This window comes from Harpia harpyja, chromosome 13, assembly GCF_026419915.1.
Source record: "Harpia harpyja isolate bHarHar1 chromosome 13, bHarHar1 primary haplotype, whole genome shotgun sequence".
Taxonomy (NCBI): domain Eukaryota; kingdom Metazoa; phylum Chordata; class Aves; order Accipitriformes; family Accipitridae; genus Harpia; species Harpia harpyja.
Genome location: NC_068952.1, coordinates 957,472 through 981,656, shown reverse-complemented (window position 1 = coordinate 981,656; position 24,185 = coordinate 957,472). Strand labels below are relative to the sequence as shown.

Below are 24,185 nucleotides of genomic sequence, written 5' to 3'. Positions count from 1 at the left end.
GAAACCACAAGGAAATTTGCCTGAACTGTCCTAAGCCTGGCACACTATCTCATGGTCACAGCTCCTCTGAGGCTCCTGGGAAATACTAGATCATTGAGCACACTAGTTTATGTCCAAGGAAAGAAGTGTCACTAGCATCAATTCCTTGTGCTATATTTTATTCTTATTTAAGTGGACTTTGTTCCCCATTTATGCATTGCTGTGTATCTCCAGGCTGGGTGCTGCAGGACACACAGCTCTTTGGAGAATCAGATCCTCAATAACCTGTTAACTATTGAGCTGGAAAGCTAGTTACACTTGAAAAATCAGGCACTGATGATGACACAGATCTCAATGCATTACCAGAACAGACATATTCCCCTTTACAGGGCAGGAATATAAAGCACACGATACTGCACACCAGTTACAGGGTCTCCTACTCAAGGGATAACACCTGTCTGCTTATGTTTCTCTTTGCCTGATTATATCTGTCAGCCTACACGCCTTCCTTCATAATCAGAAGAATGTTAAATGTCTTGGGTACACTTCCTGCAAAGGACTTAGCAGCAGATTCAAAAGATTCAGCGTAAACTTCAGCCTGGTCGAGTTCTCAGGCACTGAACAGAGATGCTAGCAGGTCTCATTTTGCTACATTATCAGGCCAGTAGGCTACAAAACTCCAAAGCATTAACTAACATGCAAGGAAGGAATTGTAGGACTTCCCTGCGGGACTAGCCCCAAACACAGGGAAACAGAGGTGTTTCCTTGCAAACCTGCAAGTTCTGGAAGCTCCTCCAATCCACTGAAGATGTCCTGGGCTGTTCCAAGTTGAATGAGCCACCCTTGCCTGCTCCTGTTGTATTCTGTAACCCGTGTCTTGGTGTCCACCTTCCAAGCACATGGCTAAAGCAGAGTCCCTCAAAGAAGCGGTCTGGTCACTGCCTCCAAGCAGAGAGTGGAATGGATGCAGGTGGGCCTTGGGGGGCAGCTAAGGGGCAGCTTTGTGCACTCTCCCCAAACACACAAAGGGAGCTGCTGAAAGGTGAGGAGACTTGAAAGAAAGCCTGGAGTTCATCAGCGCTCCAGGTTCAGGCTGAACAGCTGTCAGTTATTCAACAGAAACAGCCAGTTCTTTGAGATTTGGGGTTGATGCTAATTACCAACGCAAAATAGCTGGGCAGTGGAAAGTGTCACTCTGCCTCTCAGTGACACTGAAGATTGTAGCATCTGTCTACAGTTTGGTGGGGTTTTATCTGATCCATTGCACAGGGCCACAGAGAGCAGTGCTACATTGCTTCAGCAAGGGGTTAGCTGAGGGCAAGAGCTGTATGGAGCAGTAATGCTGTTGCATGGTGAACAGGGACATCAAGTGCATCTTGAGGCACAGGGTGGGCCTGGGGTTCCCCTCTGCCAGAGCTCTTGCCAAACATGGTGCTCTCAACACGCTGTGCATCCCATTTAAAGGGTTGTTCAGCACTTGACCCAAATACAGAAGCCTCAGGGTAGCTCTAAAACACACTCTGTAACAGCCCCACTGAGAAGCTGCTCTGCAGGCTGGAGTAGCTGTAATATCCCAGCCACCGTCTGGGTCACTGCTGATCCTCAGGCATGGAGAAGGAGCACATGCAGACCACTGCACCTGCCCTTCCCTACCTAGAGATCCCTCCAGCTAGTTCTGTTTTCCTGCTGCTTTGTCCTGCCGGAGAGGGACAACAGCAGCACTCCAGGCAGGAAGGTGAGGCTTGCTCAATGTGACCATTCCTGCTCCTGGCACCAGTTACAGTCTCCCACTTACCAGAATGTGGTCAGGCACAGCGTATTTTGCTATCTTGGAAGCCACTATGGTTCTGAGCTCTTCTTTGACACGGTCTATATGAGCTGTCTGCTCCTTTAGCACTATGAAAGCAAAGGCACCTGGAAGACAAATGAGCAGAAGCCACGTACCTCATATTAGATCCTGGCCAGCAAGACCAGGGATGCTCATTCAAATGCCAAGGCAGGTTTCAAATCATTCCTATGCGCAATCTAGGGACTGCCAAGAATCCTGTTTACAAACGGGAGTCAGACTCCAGCCCTGAAATGATGGCCCAGCCTTGTCTTGGCATCTATGGACCAGACTGATCTCAGTGACAATGACAACTCAACATAAATTACCAAAGTGTCATTGGGATCAAAAGCTGGCCAATGCAAATCAGCTATTCCCATTCTGTTCAAAGGACATCTCTGAGCACAATCCTTTTAAAGGAAGCTCTACCACATATGGAAACACTGTGTGTGAAAACAGCTTAAGGAGTAACACCTGCACCCAGCTTAGGAACATGCAGTTATTTTCATGGCTGTCTTTGCCTCTTAGGGCTGAAATGCCAGTCAACCTACAGATAACTGCCCTCCCATTCCCTAGGCACCTCCTGACACGCAGCCCAGGTTAGAAATTAAGGAAAACGTATGTAGATGTCATGTCAGGACACTGCTTTTCACATACCTTCTCCTTTGATCTTGTGTGGATACCCAATCACAGCTGTCTCAGGGACCTCAGGGTGATCAGCCTTCACAAAAAGTGAAACAAAAATACACAGAGCGTAACAACTGCTTCAAGCCTTGCAGAGTTTGCGCCGGTTGCTCTAGGAACAAAACACCTTGCCATATCTCACCCTCCCCTTGGCAGATCCTGCTGAAAGCACAACAGGAAAGCTGGACATCTCTGGGAGTAGCATTTACTCACTGGATTGGCCCTGCTTTTAAACAAACAAATAAGTACTCTTACATACACCACTAAGCCCACTGCACACCAAGCTGAATTTGCACCAGCTGGAAACCTCCTTTCTCTTTCTTTGTCTGTGCTTTTGTGTGTGCATGGCTATGGTCCCAACTGGTGACTGGCCATGGCCAAATCAAAAGCAAAACCAGTCCTGCATTGCTCTGTGACACAGGGAACTGTTGCCAGCAGAGCAAAAGTGAAGCTGCCAACATCACAGTCCACATTTGACTGGTGTTTATAAGTGCCCAAAGCACACCAGAAGGCAGAAAGAATCAGGCTTCTTTATCTTCCCAGAAGGGGGGAAGGGTTGTTTTGCTGAATGCATATTTTTATTATACTACACAACAATGATTTATTCTGTCACACTTCAGTTTAATTTAACGTTCTTCTGCAGTAAGACGACAATTTGGGTGTACAGACCGCAAGAAATCGCAGATCTGAATCCCACACCAAAGACTGGATTACACTATCTTAAATTAGATTAAAATATGAAAGAAAACATCACAGAGCAATCTAAGCATATAAATATATTTGCATATACACATGCATACACATACATAGAGCAGGAGAGGAACTGGATCCTATATCTATAATCAGAAACCCACACAGACAAAAAAATTACTCACAGAGGAGAAAGAAGGATCCTGTGTGCTATGCGAACACAGCTCAGGTTTATCAAATGTCACATTTAAGCGCCATTTGCAGGCAAGACACATAATATAAAATAAATATTCAGGTCAAGCTTTGCAGATAAATGCTCTGAGGACTTTTTGTTTTCAATTCCCTGTGCTAATATTATTTTCTCTCAAAATGACAGGCTAGCTTTGCAGCTGACATGAATCAAGGTTGCTTCATATTTAACACTGCTGAATTCTCACCCATACTCAGCTAGTTTGGATGAGCAAGAGCCACAGATTTGGGAAGGAGAGGTTAGATGTTAGCAGAGGGGAAGGAAAAAACAGGAGAGACAATCCCTTATGGAGACTCCACCAGCATCCAAAATTACAGCTGCAACAGTACAATGTCACTGAGAGGAAACACAGCTCTGACAGTTCAACTCCATGGACTGCCCACAGTGTGACTCCTCTTCTTTGTCTCGTTAATAAGGGAGCTGTCTCCTTTTGCACATTTGCTGTGCATCAAGCTGTGTGTATGCAAGGGTTTGAAGGCAAGAGACCCTGTGCTTGTTTAAATTCACAAAGCTTCTTTGAAAGCACCACCTTGCCCCACAGATAATGCCCTGTCAAGGGACCTCTACCTGCTTGGAACTTACCATTGCGTCTTCTATCTCTGCCGTCCCAAGCCTGTGTCCGCTGATGTTAATGACATCATCCATGCGCCCCGTTATCTGGTAATAGCCTTTCTTGGTCCTGTAAGCACCATCCCCTGTGAAGTAGTAACCTACAGCAAAGACACGCGGGTAGTCAGCAGCAGGAAGTCTGCCAGCCTATTGCTTTGGGCTCTGATGCAGAACAGACTATGCTCCGGGATGGCAAACAGGTTAGGGTGGATCAGACAGCTCACAGGGACTCCTAAGCTTACAGCTGTGTGACCTGCCACACACCATTTCCCACTTCTCCCTGTCATCCCCAACCTTCGTCTGCTCTGCCTGGGCTGTGCTGGCTCCTAGTAAGCACCTGAGCAGCACCAAGACAGCGGAGCTTAGATCTTTGCCAAGATGGGCAAAATCACTGCAGGCAATCGGCAGTAACCAGTGGCTGACGTCCCTGTAGTAAAACCAAGTCCAGCAATACAACACAGTGATGGTTTGTTGGATTTCCAAAACCAAGGGGGGCTCTCTGATCTCCCTAGGCTTTACAGGCCTACAGCTGCACAGCAACTGTGGGTTCAGGCCTGGTGCATACAGCACTAAGATAAAACCACTTCAAATGCCATTTGCCATCATGCTGTAGGCTATTGGTCAAACTCAGGTCTGCTGCTAGCTACACCTCACCACTCATGGAAAACTACAACTGTTCAGCTGAAAAAGAACGGTTCTATTACATTTTGTACATGGGAACACTGCCAATTTTTTTAATCACTTACACTGGGATGGATGAAAAGCCATTTTCCTTCCTGGCTAACAAAGATTCAGATCTCAGATAACAGTCCCTCTCCAGCATATAAGCATCGCAGAAACATTGCTATCAGATTAGCTGACACACACCCCCCCCCCGCCATGATAAGCATGGTGTTTGGAGGGTCTAAAACATTTGACGGAAACTGAAAAAAAATAGTGGTTCCAGGAAACTCCAGTGTCACTGAGGACACATCTGGTGACACAGATTGTGTTGGCTCTTCATCAAAGCCATGTCCGCATCTGAATTGTGGCACTTCTAAGCAGCAGCAGGCAGCTTGTGCTGTGAATCTGAAGGTGGTTTTTGCCAGACCCATTATTGGCCAATTAATGGACTTCCAGTCATGCCTCCTGCCCTTCCAAATCAATTAAACAACTATCAACTAAATATCAACAAGATTTCAGATGCGAACATGTAGTCAGTAATAAGGGACTATGGGCTCATTCAATTTCTTCTACCAGTTTCTCATTCTTATTTTCCAACTCATTTTGTACAATTTGCAGGATTGTCTCTCTAACTGTTGTCTACTTTGTAGCTTTCAAATCCCTTTCAGTTGCTCCCCTGAGTGAAGACAGTAGTCTTGTCCCATCTCCTACAAAAAATGTTTCCCTGCCACTTCTAATTACTTGCCAGATACAACTTGACCATGTTTTAAAAAGGAAGGATGTAATACAGTCTGTGACAGCAGGGTTGAGATTCAGTGACGCAGCAGGTACTTTCCCATCCAATATGCCTACTTCCAAGTGAGACACAAATGGCCCCAAAGAAAAGGTATTTGGACTATAAAATTTGGGCATTAAAATTTTCTACAAAATACGTTCCCTTTTGACAGCTAGAAAGGTCAACACTATTTAGGACCATTAGGGCATGCTTGCAACATGTGACACACAACCCCAAGCAACCAAGATCTGGCTGGTACAGAAATATCACAAAACGCTGCTGAAAATGTTCAGTGTGCTTATACTGCAGTGCAAACTGCCTTCCCTTGGCACTTTCCTTACCTGGGTAGGCTTTGAAATAGGCATCAACAAATCGCTGGTGATCTCCATAGACTGTTCTTGCCATGCCAGGCCATGGCTGGGCAATGCAGAGCGCACCGGACACATCATTGCCTTCTATAACCTTTCCCTGCAGGTTCAAGCACAAGGAAGGACGATCAGGTGAACAAAATAGGAATGGTAAGGGCTTCTGTGTCATTGACCTGGCAAGAGTCACACTGTTGCTCACTGCAGACTGCTAGTGGAGGGCCACAGGTGAAGAAAATGAATCCACTCGTGGCTACTCTGCACTGTCTGTATCATGCCTTCCTCACCCCTTCAGGCCAGCAGCACAGCAGGTAAGACTAAAAGAAAAGTGAGTCCTGTGATTCTCCAGAGGGCAATGCCAGCAAAGATGTGCCAAGCAGCCAGAGGATGCCTGGGATGAGGCTAGCAGGGAAATGCCTGGACCCCTGCCTTCCACTTTCACTTTTGTTAACTGCCACATTCCCTTACCAAACTCTCTTTGGAAGAGATTACATGCTTTACTGTTCAACAGAGCGCCGGAGTGCAGATGGGGATCGCTCCGCACAGCTTCACAGACCAGCACCAGTTTTCTCACAGACACACACAGTTGCAGGGCCTCATGCCTTGCATTTCTCTTGGAAACCTCCACCAGTCCTGTTGGCTGCTCCAGTCTTGCCACGTCACTGGATGTTGCATGCACTGCTCCAACTGTTCAGCTCCCTGGTTCCCAGGAGCTGTGTGACTTCTGACTTCTCTCATAAATGGAGGCCGCAGCTCTTAATCAGAAGCAGTGTAAGACCATAAAAGTGATGCTGAAAATGCAAACACTCCTCTAGAGATTTGCAGTCAGCTTGCAATGCCTAGCTGGCAATCTGTACAGATATTTGAGATATGCTCAATACATAAATTGCTCATCTATTCTACCACTTTAATGGAGGAACAAACATCTTTCCGGATCCTGCTCCTCAGCCATCAGAAAGGTGATTAAGGCAGAAACACACACCAGCTTCTCTGTTGGGCACCCAGCACAGCCTCAACTCACATTCTCATCCATCAGCACGGGCACAATCCCAAAGAAAGGTCTCATAGCCATAGCTGGAACGATCTCAGCTTTCTCCTCTGAAGGCCGTGGGGCAATGCAGATGCCACCAGTTTCTGGAAGAAGAATAATGAAAAACAAAATATGTGGGGTCCATCCAACGCTGGATGAAAGCAAATGCCAGCTCTTCTTAGTTAAAGAAAAGAATAGCGAAGCCACCTTGCAAGAAAAAGCCACTGGGAAGGAATTACGCAACACCAAGTAGCACAGCCATCTGAAAGCAGCACAGACCTGATAAACCAAGAGCTCTTTGTGAATACAAGAAAGTCTTCAACAAAAAAATGTCTGGCAAGCCAGGATGACACCACCAAGGCCCCTTCTGTCTACAGGGGACATTGCAGCAGGTAGACAGCGGAGAGCTGCAGGCAGGTCCCCCCTGGTGAGCTCGGATCAAGAGCTACTCCTACTCCCTGTTTGCATGGTGCCTCATTCAGTGCTGGCTGCAGAAATCACTGCCCCGTGTACACCAGTGACAAACCAGAGTGTGGCCAAGCACCCGCCTCAGGGGAAGAGCAGCTCCAGAGCATCAGGATCGCCGACGTCCAGCTTAGCTCTTCAAAGGCTCAGAGGAGAGCAGTACGTGGTTCTACAGTGGCTGCCTTTGCACCAGACGGCCTGCAGACCCTGCAGCAGCAGCCACGACGTGTGCGTTCAGCAGCCTTCCCACACTCCCGTCCGTGGCAAATCCATCAGGCACAGGGAATACCCCACTGATTCAGCCCACACGCTCTGTTCCCTACATCTGGCCCTATGTCAGCTCACAGATAAACCCATTCCCCCAGCTACCAACCAGCAATGAACATGGGCAGCTCTAACGCATACTTACACCCTTGCAGGTCCTTCTCACGCTAACAGGGCTGCCTGGTGGCGGGGGGCAGTACTTACCAGCCCCATTTCCTACCCCAGAAGTGATTTGACAGGGAAAGTATAATCATGTCAGGAGATTTATCTTCCGGTGCTGTTTTTACCGCTGTCTAAGGTTAGCATGAAAAGCACTTCAGGAGTCTGAATTACTATTACTACAAAGTATGAGATTAACCCACCCCTTACAGGCAGGTTGTGCTTATTTTCTGTTCAAAATGGAACCTTTTAATCACCCTTTTTCATTCCTGCTGGGATGAACATTAAATCAGATTCCAACCTTAATCAGATCTTTTCTGTTCTAAAACTAATTCAGAAACACAAGAGACAAACAAAAAGAAAGGAGCATTAGGCTTTTAAAAATACAGCTCTATAAATAAAGGTATGTCCTGCCATGTGGAGAGTGCATTCCTCTATCGGCTTTGCTGAGGTTGTGAAAACTGAAACCATGGGTTGGAAAAAGCTGATTTTTGACCCTGAATTTGCATCCAGGTGCCCTGATGTAGCTATGAGGAAGAGTCTCTGAGGAACCCTAAGCTCCAGACTTGCAGAAAAGTTTCACATGTGGCTTATACATAAAATTATTTCACATTTCATTGATGGGCATGCATCTACTTCACATGTTTCTGTTTATTTTGAAAGGGTCATCTTGAATTTTATCAGAAAAAGAAAAAAGCACCCCAGACACCTGCTGTTCTCTGTTTGCACAGACCAAATCCGCATCAGAGCAGGGAACCTGATTAAACTGATGGTTACTCTTCCTAAGCCAGTACTCATTCTGAATACAACACTGCAAGCTACGTTTCAACATGGGTTTTGCCACATCCTACACATCCTGCACACAAGGCAGTAAAGTCACATTCCAGAGAGAGCTGCATGGTGGCAAGGGTGCTTTAAAAATTATTTGCATGGTAAAGACCTATTTTAAACTGGTTTGAAAGTACCAATTTTAGCCACTGGCATAACAGCTAGCAAGACTTCTAGGCTCTACCCTGCCCTTATGAAGTCTGTCTTGTTAAGAGACATAGCTGGCAGAAGAAAAGCTGTGCTTCCACATTACCTGTGCCCATGCTGTCACCGTAGCGCAAATCCACACAGATTTTAAGCAAGGACAGCAGAGTCTGAGCAGGGAGGGTGATGCATCAAAACAGGCTCCCCTCTGCCATGGGTAAATCACCTCTGGCAGCAGACTGGAGCACGTACTCTCTGCCACCATTGTCTTCACCATCACAGATAGATTGGACTGACTACTTCGGGGAGAATCCATCTCAGAAGCACCAGCCCAGTTTAAATTGCTGTAAGATGATGCCAACAACAAAAGCTTCCGGGGCCTATTCAGAGATGTCTTTCAAAACCAGTTTTTGTTCACAGCTGCATGCAACAGCTGTACTTTTTTTATAAAACCAACGACAAAAGTAAAAATACCTAGTGTCTCTTCTGCACTGTGAAGAAAGAACTACCCCTGAAACTCAAACACAGCTTTGGTTCTATTACTGTTAATCATAGCACAGCACTACCCAATATTTTAACAGTAAGAGCCATCGGAATTTTTCATCTCTCTCATCTGCACATACCACACTACTTAAATTGCTTCTCGTAATTGCTATCTCACTCATTTGCTCAGCCAAAGACATTCAAGTGGATTCTTAAATTGCCATTTGCTGATCTTTACGCCTACCAGGCTTTATTAGCTGGCATCACGTTGCTGCTTCGGAGAGCAACACACCACAGAGGACACTGCATAAAACAGTACAATTAACAAGCTATATCAAAACTGTGTACAAGAGGTGACACTGCAGGACCACAACCAGCATCCATCAAACTGTTTCTATGATCTCCTTCCACACTCCCTTTATATTCAAATGGTGTATATAATGTTTCCAAGATTAATTTGGCTTCCCCTTCATTGGAAGCATCAACTGTGGAGAAAGACTGATTCTACTTTCTAACAAAATCAATTTCATGAATATTTATCATTATATTATGCTTCCAGGAGCTGCTAACTGTTTACCTGCAAAACTATGCCTGGATCAAGGTAAAATCAAGCACTCTGCACTTATAGACTGTCCAGAAAATGTTCTTTAACCTCTCACCTGACAGTTGTTGCTCCAAAAACCCAGGAGAAATACAGTTTAATGTAAGATCTAACCCTGTACTTAAGACGAAATAGAAGACATTGCCTGCACACTGCATGCACCAGTTAACTGAAGACAAACAAACAAAAAAACCGTTAAGGCAAAAAAAGATTCTTCTCAATGCCGTCACTGTACAGTAATCAATTGCTTCTCCATGGTGTTTTATTTCAGAGCAGTGAGGAGGAAAGCACACAGCACCTAGCCAGTCAGCTTTCCCTCTGCTCAGCATGTGAGAACCCAGATGGTTTAAGAGACCAGTAGTTGAAGTAGATAGTACTTAACATTGCTGCTCTGAATTCTGAGTTTGTTTTATTTCAAATCTGAAAATAAGAAGAGTCTGCAAGTCTGGTCTGGATTAAATGGAACTTGGTTGTGTGCCAGAAGCTAATTCATCACATTGAGATGGGCCACAGGGATCCTGAAGAGAAAGCCTGCTAGCAGAAATAAGAATGAAATCAGGAGCAGCTTGACTGGAAAGGGAATGAATATTCTGCCCAACAGCAGCTAGAAATTTAAGAGCAGGCATGGCTTTTTTTTCAGCAGAGGCAGAATGCCAGCAGCTGTGCTGCATCCTTTAAGTCCATGGCTCCGTGGCAAACTGTGGTTCACGACTTGAGAAGGACATATTGCAAGACACCTTTAGCAGCTTTTGAATGTTGGTGCCCAGAAGAGAAGACTGGGTGCCGAGGAAGGAGCTGGGAAGGACCTGCAGGACTTCTTCAAGCGCAGGGCTCCACCAGGCAGCACAGCCCCAGCTGAAGTGCAGTGCTGTGGCCTCTCTCCACTGCCGGCTGGGGAGGGCAGGAGGCAGGGACCAGCTCTGCTCCAGCTGGACAGGGATCTATGAGAGCCAGTCACACTGTCCAGCAGGTCGTAAATGGAAAACAAGCCTTAACTGGTGCACACAGCGGGGCCAAGCTTGTTGCCAAAACAGAAGCGCACTACTTTTTGAGGCATCAAAGGTCCAGGGCCAAAGCAGCTACAGCATACTACTTCACTCCTGGGAGAAGCTGCTTCCAGGCAGCCCTGCTGGGTGACAGCCACTGTCCCCTACCCACCTGATGCACGGCCAGCAAGCCTCCACTCACGCCCTTCCAATCTGCCAGAGCAGCTGCACTAAGGTCCCTTTGACTACACAGCCTAGTTTTCCATCCTCCTCTGACCGCTCCCAGGAAGGGAAAGCACACCTTTGTACAGATTATGGCTACATGGTGCTATAAATGCCTTTTCATGTTAAGACCGTGTCAAGGTCAGCACAGTCGAATAAATAATTGAAAATGAGGTTTCCGATTCAAGCTGCCTACTCCCAGCTTTGCCCAGAAATTCAATCTCTGCCTCCCGCTTCTAGAACCAATTGAGATTTTCCAGCATTCAAAATACCAAAGAACATTTACAGGGGAAAAGAAAAAAAACAACATTGCTATTGCTTTTATATGCTGTTACGTTGCTATTATGTGCTGAACTCCCCAGTGACTTTCAAAAGCAGATCAAAATGCCAGGAGGGTTTTTTTGACAGACTTGTTGGGTCGAATTGAAATGAATTAATCCTTCTCTACCCACCAACAACCTGTCAATGGTCAGGGCCCTCCACGCTCCCCGAGGATGCCTTTTACCTGTCTGCCACCATGTGTCCACGAGTGTGCAGCGCCCTTCTCCCACCACATGGTAGAACCACTGCCAAGCTTCATTGTTGATGGGCTCTCCCACTAGACCAAAATAAGAAAGGAAGCAGCCTGAGACTCAGGGGGTTGCAGGCAGTTCATTCTCCCTTTTGGTGCGCAACACCCTGAATGCATGATCTTTAAGCAGAATGCTTACAGCATTTTTGCTGGGACGTGCAAAGGACTGCAACGCACTCATGTAACCGAGCACTGACTTTTTCCAGAAAGACCAAAAGGCAAGCAATAAATATCACTGAAAATAACTAATCAATGCAGGTCATATATAAGAACCTCTAGAATCCTAAATAGTGCAAGAAAATGCTGCTTGGGTCACCTACACCAGTAAAATTCAAAGTGATGTCATTTACCATTGGATAAATCTTTTTAGCAAAGAATGTGATCCTGCAAAATAAGCTAGGAAACAGGCAATCACACTACGGTTCAACGGCCCCAACTTCAGTTTATTTCTCCTTCTGCTGAGAAAATATCTCAGCAGACAGGGAGCCTGCTTTATCATCTGTTTTTAACCACATCCCATCTGGTCAGCTGAGCTCCTCTGGTGCCTTCATTTCACCAGCTAGAACCCCTTGTCTTTTTCACATGAAGATTTCACACCCCTTACCCGATCCCAAGGTCCTCAAGGACGATCTGTCGTATTTCTTCACCCACTCTTCTCCATAATTCAGCAGCAAGCGTATAGCTGTAGGTGCTCCATAAAACTGATTAATTTTCAACCTTTGTACCACTTCCCAGTAACGACCTGCAAAATCACAAACAGGCTTTTTATCTGTCTAGTACTGATGTACCACTGCAAATACTCAGCAGGAAGGTTAACGGCCAAAGCTAAAGCTAAGACTACTGTGAGTACAGAGCAAAACCAATGGCAACTTCTTTTATTTTTCACCCTGGATGCACAGATGTTCCTGAATGTCATAGGCACAAGTTCCAAAGAAATGGAGCTTACCTCCCTTGAGCAGGCAGGTCACACTGGACAGGTTTCTAAATCTCCTTTGCCACACTGCCATGTCTAGCCAAACCTTTGCCCACCACTTCCTCACCTGGGTCAGGGTACACTGGAGTGCTTTCAAACAGGACAGAGGTGGCTCCATTGCAGAGTGGTCCATACACAACATAGCTATGTCCCGTGATCCAGCCAATGTCAGCCACACAGCCAAAAACATCGCCTTGCTGGTAGTCAAATACATACTGCAAAGATAAATGTAAGGCCAGCTGACTTTCTGTTGGCAGGCGCACAGAGCTTAAAGGTAAGGTGCTGGACTGGACATCCAAGTGGGAGCAGGAGAGTGCACAGGGCAAATGGAGCCAGGCACGTAGGACGGAGCAGCACAAAGGCCAGCCCAAGGTGAGGAAGCAAGTCAGAGGGACCAGTACCAGGGCTTCCAGGCTCCTGACTGTTTCTGCAAACATACAGGGAGCATGACTGTACCAGCAGCTGCTCAGATTGGAGCAACAAAGCTACAACCAAAGCCCAGAGCCCTGGATACCTAAGGTTGCCTACTCCAGGCAGTTCACGTGGGACAGCTGACCCTGAACTGCCAGGAAGCTGCAGGCCTTGGAGGCTCAGACCCTTCACCAATATCAACAGGTTTACATGAGAAAGCTGGAGAGACTGAGAGGTGCCCATGAAACATTTTCTGAGAAATGTTCTTAGCTGCTCAGCTTCTCTACCAGTGTATATCGCTTTCCAGGTGCTATGCTCTCCCTGCTCATCAAATTGAAGATAAAGATCTTGGAGAACTCATTGTCTTGTCTTGGTTATGGAAAATGCTTCCCATTGTAAATCTAACTCCTCTACCATATGGTGAAGAGGTCCTGACTCATAAAGCAGAGTCAGCTTTATGTTTTAAATGAAAGAAAGTGGATCGGAACTAAAAGAAAACCCCATGAGTGTGTGGCGAGTGCCACACACGAGTGTGCAAAGACCACAGAGGCCACACAGGTCAGCTGATCCCTCTACCTAGGAGAGCCAATTCTCACCTTACTTTTGCAAGTGCCTTTCCCTCTCAGGCTCTGAAGTACCTCTAAAGGGACCACGTGTCTCCCTGCATGTCTGCACCAGGGTGCAGGACCTACCTTCTGGACTAAGAAAGAGATGCCTTGGAGATTACACTGTCACTTCTACAAATTCAACTGTGTCAGCCTAAAGAAAGAAAACCTCTGCCTGAATTGTGTGTGATGACAAACAGGGTGATACCCCTAAAGCCAGATGGAGATCTTTCACCGCAGTCCTCTCCGTGTTTCACTGTTACCTTTTCATATCCAGAACTCAGACCAGAAGCTTCAAGAAGCAGTGCCTTGACTTTTTTTCTTTTTTCATGGGAAAGAAGGTTAAAATATTTAGACTAGATCACATAGAAAAGCAGCGCAAAGGTGCAACCACAGAGCATGAATGTAATTTTCGATCTTCAGACAACAAGTGCTACGCAAAGAGGTTGTTTTAAGAGTCCAGATCCTCTCTGAAATAAAAAAGGCCAGCATGCCACTGCAAAATACTACGGTAATATCCACATTACTGATGCCAGTAAGATACTTACCAGAATCTCCTCAGCTGCATCACTTTAATGTCCACAAATTCTGGCCTGCAACACTAGCATGTTTTAAATGCAAAAGTAGCAGCACTGCAGTTTCCCTCCCTTCATAACTCTAGGCTCTGGTTTGCATAGTATTATATTCCCCAGGAACAAATCCTGAAGATTAATTACACATTCTCAGATATTTGTCAGTTTGTTTACACCCAATAAACCAACTGGACAGCAAACACAGAATACAGCACACCTCACCAGTCCAAGCCCCTCTCATTACTACTGTCGGAAGGTAAATGAACCTCTTCCAGAGGATGCAGCTGAGTTACCTTGTGCGTGAGAGCAGCATACAGCAGGTATCCAGCCTGGGTGTGAACAATTCCTTTGGGTTTCCCAGTGCTGCCCGAGGTATACAGCATGAAAAGCATGTCTTCACTGTCCATACTCTCTGGAGTGCATACAGAAGCTGCCTTGGCCATCTCCTAAGGAAAAAGAGGTGGTAATGACAAAAAGACTTTGGCTATATGGAGCCAACCAACACTCCATCTCCAAGCATGTCAGCAGCGTCCAGAGACAAGAACCACTGTTGCTGTTGCCCCCTCACAAACATCCATGGATGTATCATAGGTTATATGCGCTCACCTTGTGGAAAGGCTCCTGTGGACACGTAGCACCTAGCCTTTCCACCAATACCTCTCCTAGATGCAGAAGTCAAGGGGAATTGGCCAGATAAAATAACATTTCAGGACAAAAATGGTAGGTCATAGCTTACATTTCAAGCCTTTGCAAGCTGCTGGTAGAAAACCAAAGTGTGACTGCAAACATGAACCACACTTGACAGCAGCAGCAAGGCTGACTGGATACTGTTTAGGACCTTCCTTTTCCTTTTAAAACTGCAGTGCTACAGTTAAACTGTGCGTTCTTCTCCCCTCCCTGGCCCCAGCAGTGGATGACCGTCCTGTCCATTTGATCCTCAAATTCTAATTGCTCCTGCCCATGAGAAGGAGAGTGCTTTACTCTCCTGCCTCTGTCACTCTCCTCATACTCCATTTGGCGAGGTGGGTGAGATCCTCTCCTCACCCCTACAATCAGAACCATGGGAGGGAAGGATGCAATGTCCTACTAAGCCAGAGCAAACTTTTGGTCCAGCTTGTGTGCCCAGTCCAGCAGAGGAAGGGGAAATAATGTGGTCTGAAAGAGATGCTTGTGGTCACTGAACCTTGTAGCAGCAGAGGGCTTGTCTGCCCAGACCGTAGATTTTTCAGGACGAGGTTGAACATTTTTCTTATGCATGTACAAACTTGAAATAATCATTGTGTGTTCCAGATGCTCAACATATGGCTGTAAAAAAAGCACAGCTGGCTTGGTTCTCTCAAGCTCTGTACTGTCCTACATGAATAGTGATTCCTGCAAGGGTTATTAGGTGGCTCTTTGAAGGAATGTCTAGGTACTGCCTTTTTACAAGTACACACTGTAAACACGCTGTATTTACAAATGAACACCACCAACGGCAGGTCCAGTTGTTTAAAAGTGTCTGACAAACAAAGCTTAATAAAATATGAAGAGCTGATAGGGTCAGATGCAATTCTTAGCCTCTGAGTTACAGCACTCCTGCTCATCTCAGGTATTTATTGTGACATTTCAACACTGCTAATTGAGACTGCCTTGCCAGTTTTTGAAACTAAGATGGAGTTCTCATATTCTCCATTACAACATGAACTTAAATTTTGCCGTAAGCCACTGCACAAGATCTGGAAAGCACAACTGCTGTAAAGATCAGTAATGTCAGAGTTAACAGCATTAATGGTTTAATTCTTCTTATGTTTCACACCCTACAACTGACAACAGGCTGAGCTCAGCTCTTGGATCACCAAAGCACCTCAGGCTGTTTACAGACTAAGGAACATCGTCAGAATGTGCTTTGTGGAGTAAAGAGTAAAACAATTTCCGAATAAAACCTGCCTTCTCTGTTTAACTTACCCTTGTAGTTGCTCCTATCTCATGTGACCAGCACAGGGACTCCTAAGTAATTATCTTGGCTGCACACGGGTGATTTCCAGGCATTATTACAATGAGTAGTTTCTGTTTACTGCTGCCGGCAAACTGATAAAACTACTTCTGCATTAGGCTGCAGTCCCATGTGTACCAGCTAAACAAATTAGAACAACTGTTGTTTTCTTCCCCAGGAAGCACAAGTTCTAAATATTCCCAAGCCATCACTGTCCTCCCATCATGTGGTAACCACGACACTGCCCATAGGCTATATTAAGCTTCTCCAGGAACTTGATTATTTCTGCACTGCCTTTCAACTGTGTCCAGTCTGAGAGTGCATATGACAAACCATAATGGAGTGTCTGAACACAGTATATAACACCACCACCAATGGTATCAGTGCACTCTGGGTCTGAGGAAACACTCATTCCTTAAATCTCAGCACTGTTTGCAAGACTACTAAAATGGAGCAGCATACCCCCTGCCCATGCTGAGATGAGTCAGACGCAGATTGAGCTGCTTCAACTCACAATCCTAGCAGACTGTAAATACAGGCAATCCATTTGAGGATGAAGATCCAGATGCCATAAGGGGCTTCTCCTTTTCATCTGCAGAACTCAAGTCCAAAAGGCACAGATGGGGAGAAAGATGCTCTAGCCAACACTTAGGCCTCAAAGGAGTTATCCAGAGTGCCAATGGGTGTCTGCAGAGCTAGGTGCCTGCAGGGACATACAGATGCTGTCACTGCAACACAGCTGTATCCACTAGCCCACCAGCATTCTGTGGCAGCACGGGAAGAGCAGCACACACTGAAAACCTGTTCCAGAGGCAGCATAAAGGCTAGTCATCGCTGGCAGGTCTGGTGCAGCTACATTAGAGTGCCAAGCTGCAGTGCAGCCGCTGCTTCATAGGCTTTTAGCCCAGCACACATACGCAAGGAAAGTATGGAGGCTGCCTGATCTTCCTTGGCTGCCGATTCCCAGTGTAGCCTACAGCAGATCAAAGACCAAAGCCAAATACCAGAGTGTGCATGATCTACACATTCAGCAAGACTCTCACGCACATGTTCTGAACAGCCCTGCATCGGGTCTCTCGAAGATGTCTGTGTTAGCTGGTCCCTACATTTATTAGTGCACCATATTTCTCTCCCCCAGCACAGTAAACTTCACATACTTCAAGAAACATCAGGGGAAACAGGCAAGGTTTACCAACACCAACATACCTCTTCAAGGGGAATATCACGGTCACCCATCTGGACTTTGTTATCTGTCCTCTGAGCAACAAAGACATGTTTGATGCTTGGACAGTTCTTCACAGCTTCATCCACAGTCGTCTTCAGCTGTATGATTCGGCCTCCCCTGACTCCCTGGTTGTAGGTGATAATTGCTTTGCATCCAGCTAAAAAGAGAAAGAATTAGCAGACATACCAGCCTGTCTTCAAGGCTAGTATGTGCACCCTGCTTTCACTACTTCTGGGGATGATGTATAGGACAACATGTGTGACAAATACTCAGAACTTCTATCAATCGAAAACCCTCAGTGCTGCTGACGAAAACACTTTAAAACCCGAGACCCACAGAGATTAGGGGTAGCTGGAACCTCCACAGGTTATCTAGTCCATCTTCCCCACCCCAAGGCAGGGTTCACTCCAGCTAAACCATTTCTGACAGCTGCCAGTCCAATCTTCCTGAAACACTCCAATGGTAGCTCTTCCACCCTCTCCCCACCAGTCCACTCCAATGCCCATCAGGAACATGAGAAAGTCTCTCCCAATGTCTAGCCTAAGTATCACTCACTGCAATTTAAGTGCCTCCATTCCTGACTAGCAAAACCAACATGCAGAACAGTTTCTTCCCAGTTAACTGTGTTACAGTGAATACTGCTGCTTTAGTCTAACAGCTCACACACCGAAACCAGCGCAAGACTTCCTACGACCTTAGTGAACAAGCACCTTTGCCCCTCTCTTATCCTATCTCTGGGGCTGCATATAAGTGTCCGTTGCAAACTGAAGCAAACAGCACCAAACTCAGTGCCTCATCTCGGAGGCGTTACCCTGCTCTGAGACACCTGCAGCCTTCTGAAACTCACCTGTGCCTTGAGGGGAAACCTCCTGGAAGCCACAGCACACAGCAGCACTCTGGCAGAGCACTTCAAATTGTACCACACTATGTTATTACAGAGCTGTGGCTGCGGAGAAATGGTTCTTTAGCCCATCACCTCCACACAAGTGGCTAAAAGTGAGGGATAACTAAAACATGTACTTGTTCTCTATAGATTAACACTACTAAAACAGAAAAAAAAGCATGAAAATTGCTGTAAGACTTATTCCCTCACACTAGCCATAAAGAAACTGATGTGACTGCTAGGACATGAGCCACTTCACTTGCTATTTTGTTCTTCTGCTGGTATTTTTAGCATTACTTTTTACCTAATCACACTACAAGTGCTTTGGGCTAAGAACAGTTCTGTTTGTTGGTACAACGGCTAACAGAGCGGGGGCAGGCTGCCAACACTTCCAGTGCTATACATAAATCACAGTATCACAATCAAGACTGCAGAATTAGCACTGTGCAGGAGTATCAAAGAAACACTGCAATAACACTGCAAAAGAACAAATCAGGCCCCATTCCTAAGCTGTGGTTTTCCCTCCAGCTTCACTGCTGTCTGCCAGTAACCCAGTGCAGACTGAATGTTAAGTGATTTATAAAGTATTTTAAGGCCAGAGGATTCTGCATCTGCCGCTAAGGAAAAGGCTCTTCACAGTACTTTGCAAAGGAGAGTGAACTGTCCCGCCAGCTGAGAATGAACCTCTTCTCTTTCTGCCAAGAAAACACAGCATTGGGATATGTCTTGGAGCACTGTCCAGAGAGTTTTGTTCCCCGGTCTGCATCTACTTACAGTCTATGATCCTCCCAGCTAAGGACTCCGCGCTGAATCCAGCGAAGACCACAGTGTGAACAGCACCAATCCTGGCACAAGCCAGCATGGCTGCCACAGACAAGGGAGACACGGACATATAGATGGCCACCTTGTCCCCTTTCTGTATCCCATATTTCTTCAGGGTGTTGGCAAGACGGCAAGTCAGATCCAGAAGTTCCCTGCGGCACAGAAGCAACCTGTTTTACGTGGGGGAGCAAAAAGAGGATGAACTTGAACCGAGCGAGGCATCGCAATCGCCTCAGGACCTTGTCATTTCAGCAGTATAGGGCACACCAGCTTCTGCATCTTAAAGAAGGGTGGCCTGGGGTGCGGTGAGAGCCAGACTGCTCCTGCCATTGGGGAGAAAAGAAAAGGGGGGCAGAGAGCCACACTTGCTGCAGAAGGACAAGCGAGCGAGAGCCGCAGGCACTGCCCAGAGCTGCCGGACTCTGGCGTGGGCAGAGCAGCCAGCAAGCCAGTGGCTGTCCTGCGGCCTCCAGAAGTCGGTGTCCATTTTAGCAATCCTTGATGCCTTTTTTACCTACGAGGCTCGGTCAGAAGCTACTGAGAACACGTGTGAGATAGCACGAGATCAAATGGAAGCGTTGTCCCAAGACCCCCAGCACTGTTTATGTTGGTGAACTGCTGGAAGTGCTTCACAACTAGTATCTCCTCTTTAAATTGCAAGGGTAAAAAATGCATTTGCATGCATAAGGAAGAAAAGGAGAAGTCCCGAGACACTTGTGTGAGTGGCAGATTTTACAAGACTCTCATCAAAGCCTGATCACCCACAGCCCAAATTCCTCTATTGTCACTCCACTCTGCCGTGCTGCAGACCACAACAGCCTCACAGAACAGAGATACTACTCCGAGTAAAACCACAGCCACTCTTGCATAGAGAAACTCAGGAACACTGACAACAGGAACAAAGGCTCTTTTCTCAGGGCTTGCCGCTGCGATGTGCTGACTTAATAGCAAAAACATTCCTCTAAGGATTGAAAAAGCAGTTTGTGGGCAAGGACTTGCGCCTACACTTATTCTGATGCCTGCACGGGGGATAACATGATTGCAGGCATGCCTGGGACCAAGACGCTGTCATGAACTGAACAGATCTGTGTGCCTGCAATGGAAGGGCTTTGAGAAGAAGACAGATAACTGCACCAGGTGAGGACTGGTCTCACACCAAGGAAGGAGGTGACCCTCACGAGGGGCTGCAGAGCACTGCTTACCGGTGCCAATCATCAGCTCAGAGGAGAAGACTTGCAGAGTCTGCCAGGAATGAAAATTGTCCTCTGGGTTCAGGAACTTGCTGAGTATTGAGGCCCAGAGGAGAGAGGTATCTTCTACTCGCTAGCACAATCATCTTCAACCTGTCACCTCTGAACCCTTAGGGGTCTGTAAGCTATGCCACCAGGGACTCCAAAAAACTGTTAACAAACAAATGAATTTGGGGAGCCTGCATTCCACAATAAGCTGTAAAGCATGAATCTACCAATGTATCCTTATCTCCCAGAACTGGCCATAGCTGTGAAAAAACAAACAAATTAACAAAGCCAGTTTTCAGCTGGTGGCTAAGTTGCAAATAAAATGAAACGTTGTTTCTGGTCCATCAAAAATTGTTTTCTTTTTTTAAATCAATGCAAGTTGGAAATAGGCAAAGCCCAAGTGCTCCACTTTGGAAATGTCGTAACAAAACCATGGGCTGAGAATAACTTGGCATCTTACTTCTTTAGGATAGAACTCCATCTGCACTGTAAGGGCATGAAGCAACACAGCCATAGAGGAAGTATGAAGACAGATACAGTGATGGCTGGAGGGATACCACTTCCCTGCAATCTTTTGGAAGAGAAGGAAAATGAGCCTCAAATCCCAGCCACAGCACTTTGTGTTATTTATTTTAAGACTATTCCTCTAGCATGAAGTAAACAGACCACTCCTGAAGCACAGGGACTCAGAGAGGTGGCCAGACATGCTCAGTGCCTGCTCTCTGGCAGTAGCTGGCAACAGCTACCACCACAGAGAGTTGGCAACCCTGCAGAAAGCAGATATGGAATGGCTTTACCCCGCACTGAATTTCCTCCTAATCCCTTACAGCTAGAGATCAGCCTAAACACTAAAGCACAACATTCAATACTTCTTCCCAAGCGATTCATGACCATGCACGTTCCTGCTATCTACACAAGTGCACAGTCTGTTAGATGTATTATCTTGCTTACTTTTAGTAAGTTCATGAACTGAGCAACTCCGTGCAATAACAAATTCCCACCCAATGCTTGGTTTTGTGCCTTGTCCTAAAAGGTCACATTCTCAGGTCCAGAATTCATCTGTTGCTGCATTAGAGAAAAATCTCCTACGTGGATAAGTAGTAAAGAGCCAAAACAAAACTAAGCTGCTCAACGGCAGAGCATAGGAAGTGAAACAAGCCCCAGACAGGCACTTGTGAGAAAGCAAAATAAAAACCACTTATCTGTGATGGAAAATACCCAAGTGCTTTCAGAGCTGCAGCCCGTTTCTCCTGAACAGAAATGCCTGGCTAGGGCATCCTTTCTGAGCAGCTCCATGGTTCGCTTGCTTACTCAGGACTCGGTGACCGTGATGGCAGAAGCTCTCATTGTTTTTTGATGATTAACCCCAGTTTAACATTTGCTTAATGAGAGTGTGTGAGCAAGCCGATAGACAATAAGGACCAAGTCTTTACCCCCAGATCCGTTTGCTTTGCCTTCTCTTCTTTGTGTTCTGAAAGGCTGAGATAGGAAGGCCTCGGAGGTCCCTTGGTGGTGCAGCACATGGGGGAACGGACACAAAGGCAAAAAGAAGGTGAAGCCAAGAACTCCAACAAAGAAATCCACAAATCCCTGAGCATCAGGTGTGTCTTCTGGCTCCTGTAGCAGCAACTCAGGCTTCCCCTCCCGTTCAAGAAAGGGAGTTAGCAGAAATGGTGCATCAGGAATCCTTCCCTTGAATCCCTCACTGCTTCGCACACACTTCGTTATCTAACAGGCATGTGATTAGCACATGCCAGCAGGTTACACATTTCCAGTACTTAACCTAAACACGTCTCAGGGTGGAACAAGCACCCTGCAAGGTCACTGGCCTGCAGAACTGAGTGGGACAAACCTAACTGGACTGAGCAGGAGGAAAGCATGGCCGTTACCCTCTCCCTGGTACTGCTGCCAAGCTCAGTGTTGCGGTCCCTCCAGCACACAAGGTTAGAAGAGCCAAGAACAATTCTGGCCTCAAGCCCAGCATCGCCCCACCCTTGGCACAGAGGCAATGCCACCAAATGCTGGCGGGCCGTGCACGGGGAAGGACCTGCCTCCCATCCACACCCATGAGGTGTGTTGGTAGCAAGGCATATCTACTGAAAATATACAACAGACACTGAACAGAGCTAGATGCGGTCACCCTGGAGGCGGTGAGAGTGCAAAAGAAAGCATCTTCACTTAGTTTCTGCCTGCACTGTCACATGGGTTTGGAGAAAGGGTAGAGGAAGCAGAGGCTTAGAGTGAAAACGTCTACCCTGAAAGGGCCCAGCTGTTGCCAGTGAAGGACAGAAGGTGGCCAGAGGCTCGGAGCAGATGTGCACTGCTTCTGCAAACCACAAGAAGAGGGAGAAAGGCAAAATCCCCAGCAATGCTTGTAGTGTTGCCGCCTGCCCGCACGCCAAAGGATTTCTGTGCAGCCGCCCAAGCAGGCGGTGTGGAGCAGGGCACTACGCTGAGCAGAGACAGGCAGGATAACCACTGGAGACAGATGAAGCTGTGGGGCACACGGAGGGTCCCAGGGTGCCCAGCTCCCTGCACGCAAGCCAGGCAGACAACAGGAGGATCTCAGCAGAGCCACTGCAGGAGAAGGAAACGTGCCGCAACGAAAGGAAGCGCCCGGCCCCCTCTGCACAGAGACAGCCGAGAAACTGCAAAGTCAGTTCATGGCGCAACGGTCTGCAGATCCTCTGCAAAAGCAGATTGTAAGAGCTGAGAGCAAATAAGAGAGCAAACCGGGCAGCAGAACACCAGTGGGTAAAGTATCAGGGTGGAGCTGAGAAGCGGGGAAGCAGCAGCCAGTTGGACCCAAGAGGCAAGGCCGTCTGCACAGAACAAGGAACAGTATATATAGTACGTGCTTTTAAAACAAAGCAAGCTAGGGAGATGGTAGGCACATTAATGAACATAGGCAGGGAAGGACTTGCTTTCGGAAAATGTTATCTTCCAACTGAAAATGTGGACAAGTCCAACCCATTCATTGTACTGCAGGTGTGAGGGTAGATAGATGCTGAACATGGATTGCATGTGAATTTACCCATCCCAGCCATGCACCTCCAAAACCCGAGGGAAGCACCATCTTACCCCAGTGACATGCCTGCTCATGGTGCAGTTGACATACTGACAGGCTTTAAACACCATGCACAAGAGCTCTGGGGAGAGCCAGTTCTCCCGCTGTGCCAGCAGGAAATCTGAGCAGCCCACTGATTTCCGTCAGCTTTGGAACAAGCCCTTCACATAGCTGTTTCACGTCATAACCTGCTGGAAAACCATCTCCTTTCAGGGACAGAGCAGTCTGCTCCTGTCATTTCCCTACAGACCTGTAACATGGCACTGCCATGGCAGGCAACATGCCACACGTTTTGTACCGAGTTTGCAAGGTCTCATGAACACAGCTTGTGATGCTCGCTCTGTCTGAGCTCTTCTTGAACTACCTGCAGCCTGTTTCGCCTGGTTTAGCTGTAACAGTGATTATTCTAACTGACCAGGTAACCATGGCTAAATTTTTTTATGCTTCTTTATTTTTTTATGCTACCGTCATGGGTTTACAACCCTAACATAATGAGGTAGTGTAAACAAATACAGGCCTGGTACGATAAGAGGCCTTGAGAAATAGAGGCACAGGACGTGGCATGAAGGAGAACAGATGTGGGACAAGTGATGGAGCACAGACTGGCACTGGTGGCCCCATGCTGCAAATGACCCGTAAAACAAAATGTATACCTGACACTGGACAAAAGTGGTGTCAGTGGTAACCAACAGGACCTCTTTCTTTCTTTTTCTGTAATAATTAGATCTTGACTAATAAGATTAGAATGTTAAGCGTTCAATTATACTAAGAATAAACTCTTGGTTCTCTCCATATAAGGTGTGCTGCCTTTTTGCCCGTAAACA

At 46.7% G+C, this 24,185-nt stretch overlaps 1 protein-coding gene across 4 annotated transcripts in view; it reads right to left on the bottom strand.

Moving 5' to 3' along the window:
• The window catches only part of ACSS1 (acyl-CoA synthetase short chain family member 1), a 38,258-nt gene that overhangs the window by 4,582 nt on the left and 9,491 nt on the right, over positions 1-24,185 (bottom strand). The window contains exons 1-12 of one of the 4 annotated variants that reach the window (XM_052806754.1): positions 23,376-23,515; positions 19,009-19,208; positions 17,333-17,508; positions 14,448-14,600; positions 12,634-12,781; positions 12,198-12,335; positions 11,528-11,620; positions 6,862-6,974; positions 5,817-5,943; positions 4,011-4,138; positions 2,462-2,525; positions 1,775-1,893 (exon numbers count right to left, since the gene is read on the bottom strand). In XM_052806754.1, the coding sequence (XP_052662714.1) occupies positions 1,775-1,893; positions 2,462-2,525; positions 4,011-4,138; positions 5,817-5,943; positions 6,862-6,974; positions 11,528-11,620; positions 12,198-12,335; positions 12,634-12,781; positions 14,448-14,600; positions 17,333-17,508; positions 19,009-19,208; positions 23,376-23,386 (1,470 nt within the window). In that variant the 5' untranslated portion in view covers positions 23,387-23,515. Of the gene's footprint in view, positions 1-1,774; positions 1,894-2,461; positions 2,526-4,010; positions 4,139-4,159; positions 4,961-5,816; positions 5,944-6,861; positions 6,975-11,527; positions 11,621-12,197; positions 12,336-12,633; positions 12,782-14,447; positions 14,601-17,332; positions 17,509-19,008; positions 19,227-23,375; positions 23,516-24,185 lie in introns of those variants that run through there. The other 3 variants (XM_052806752.1, XM_052806753.1, XM_052806755.1) reach the window with 3 other exon arrangements.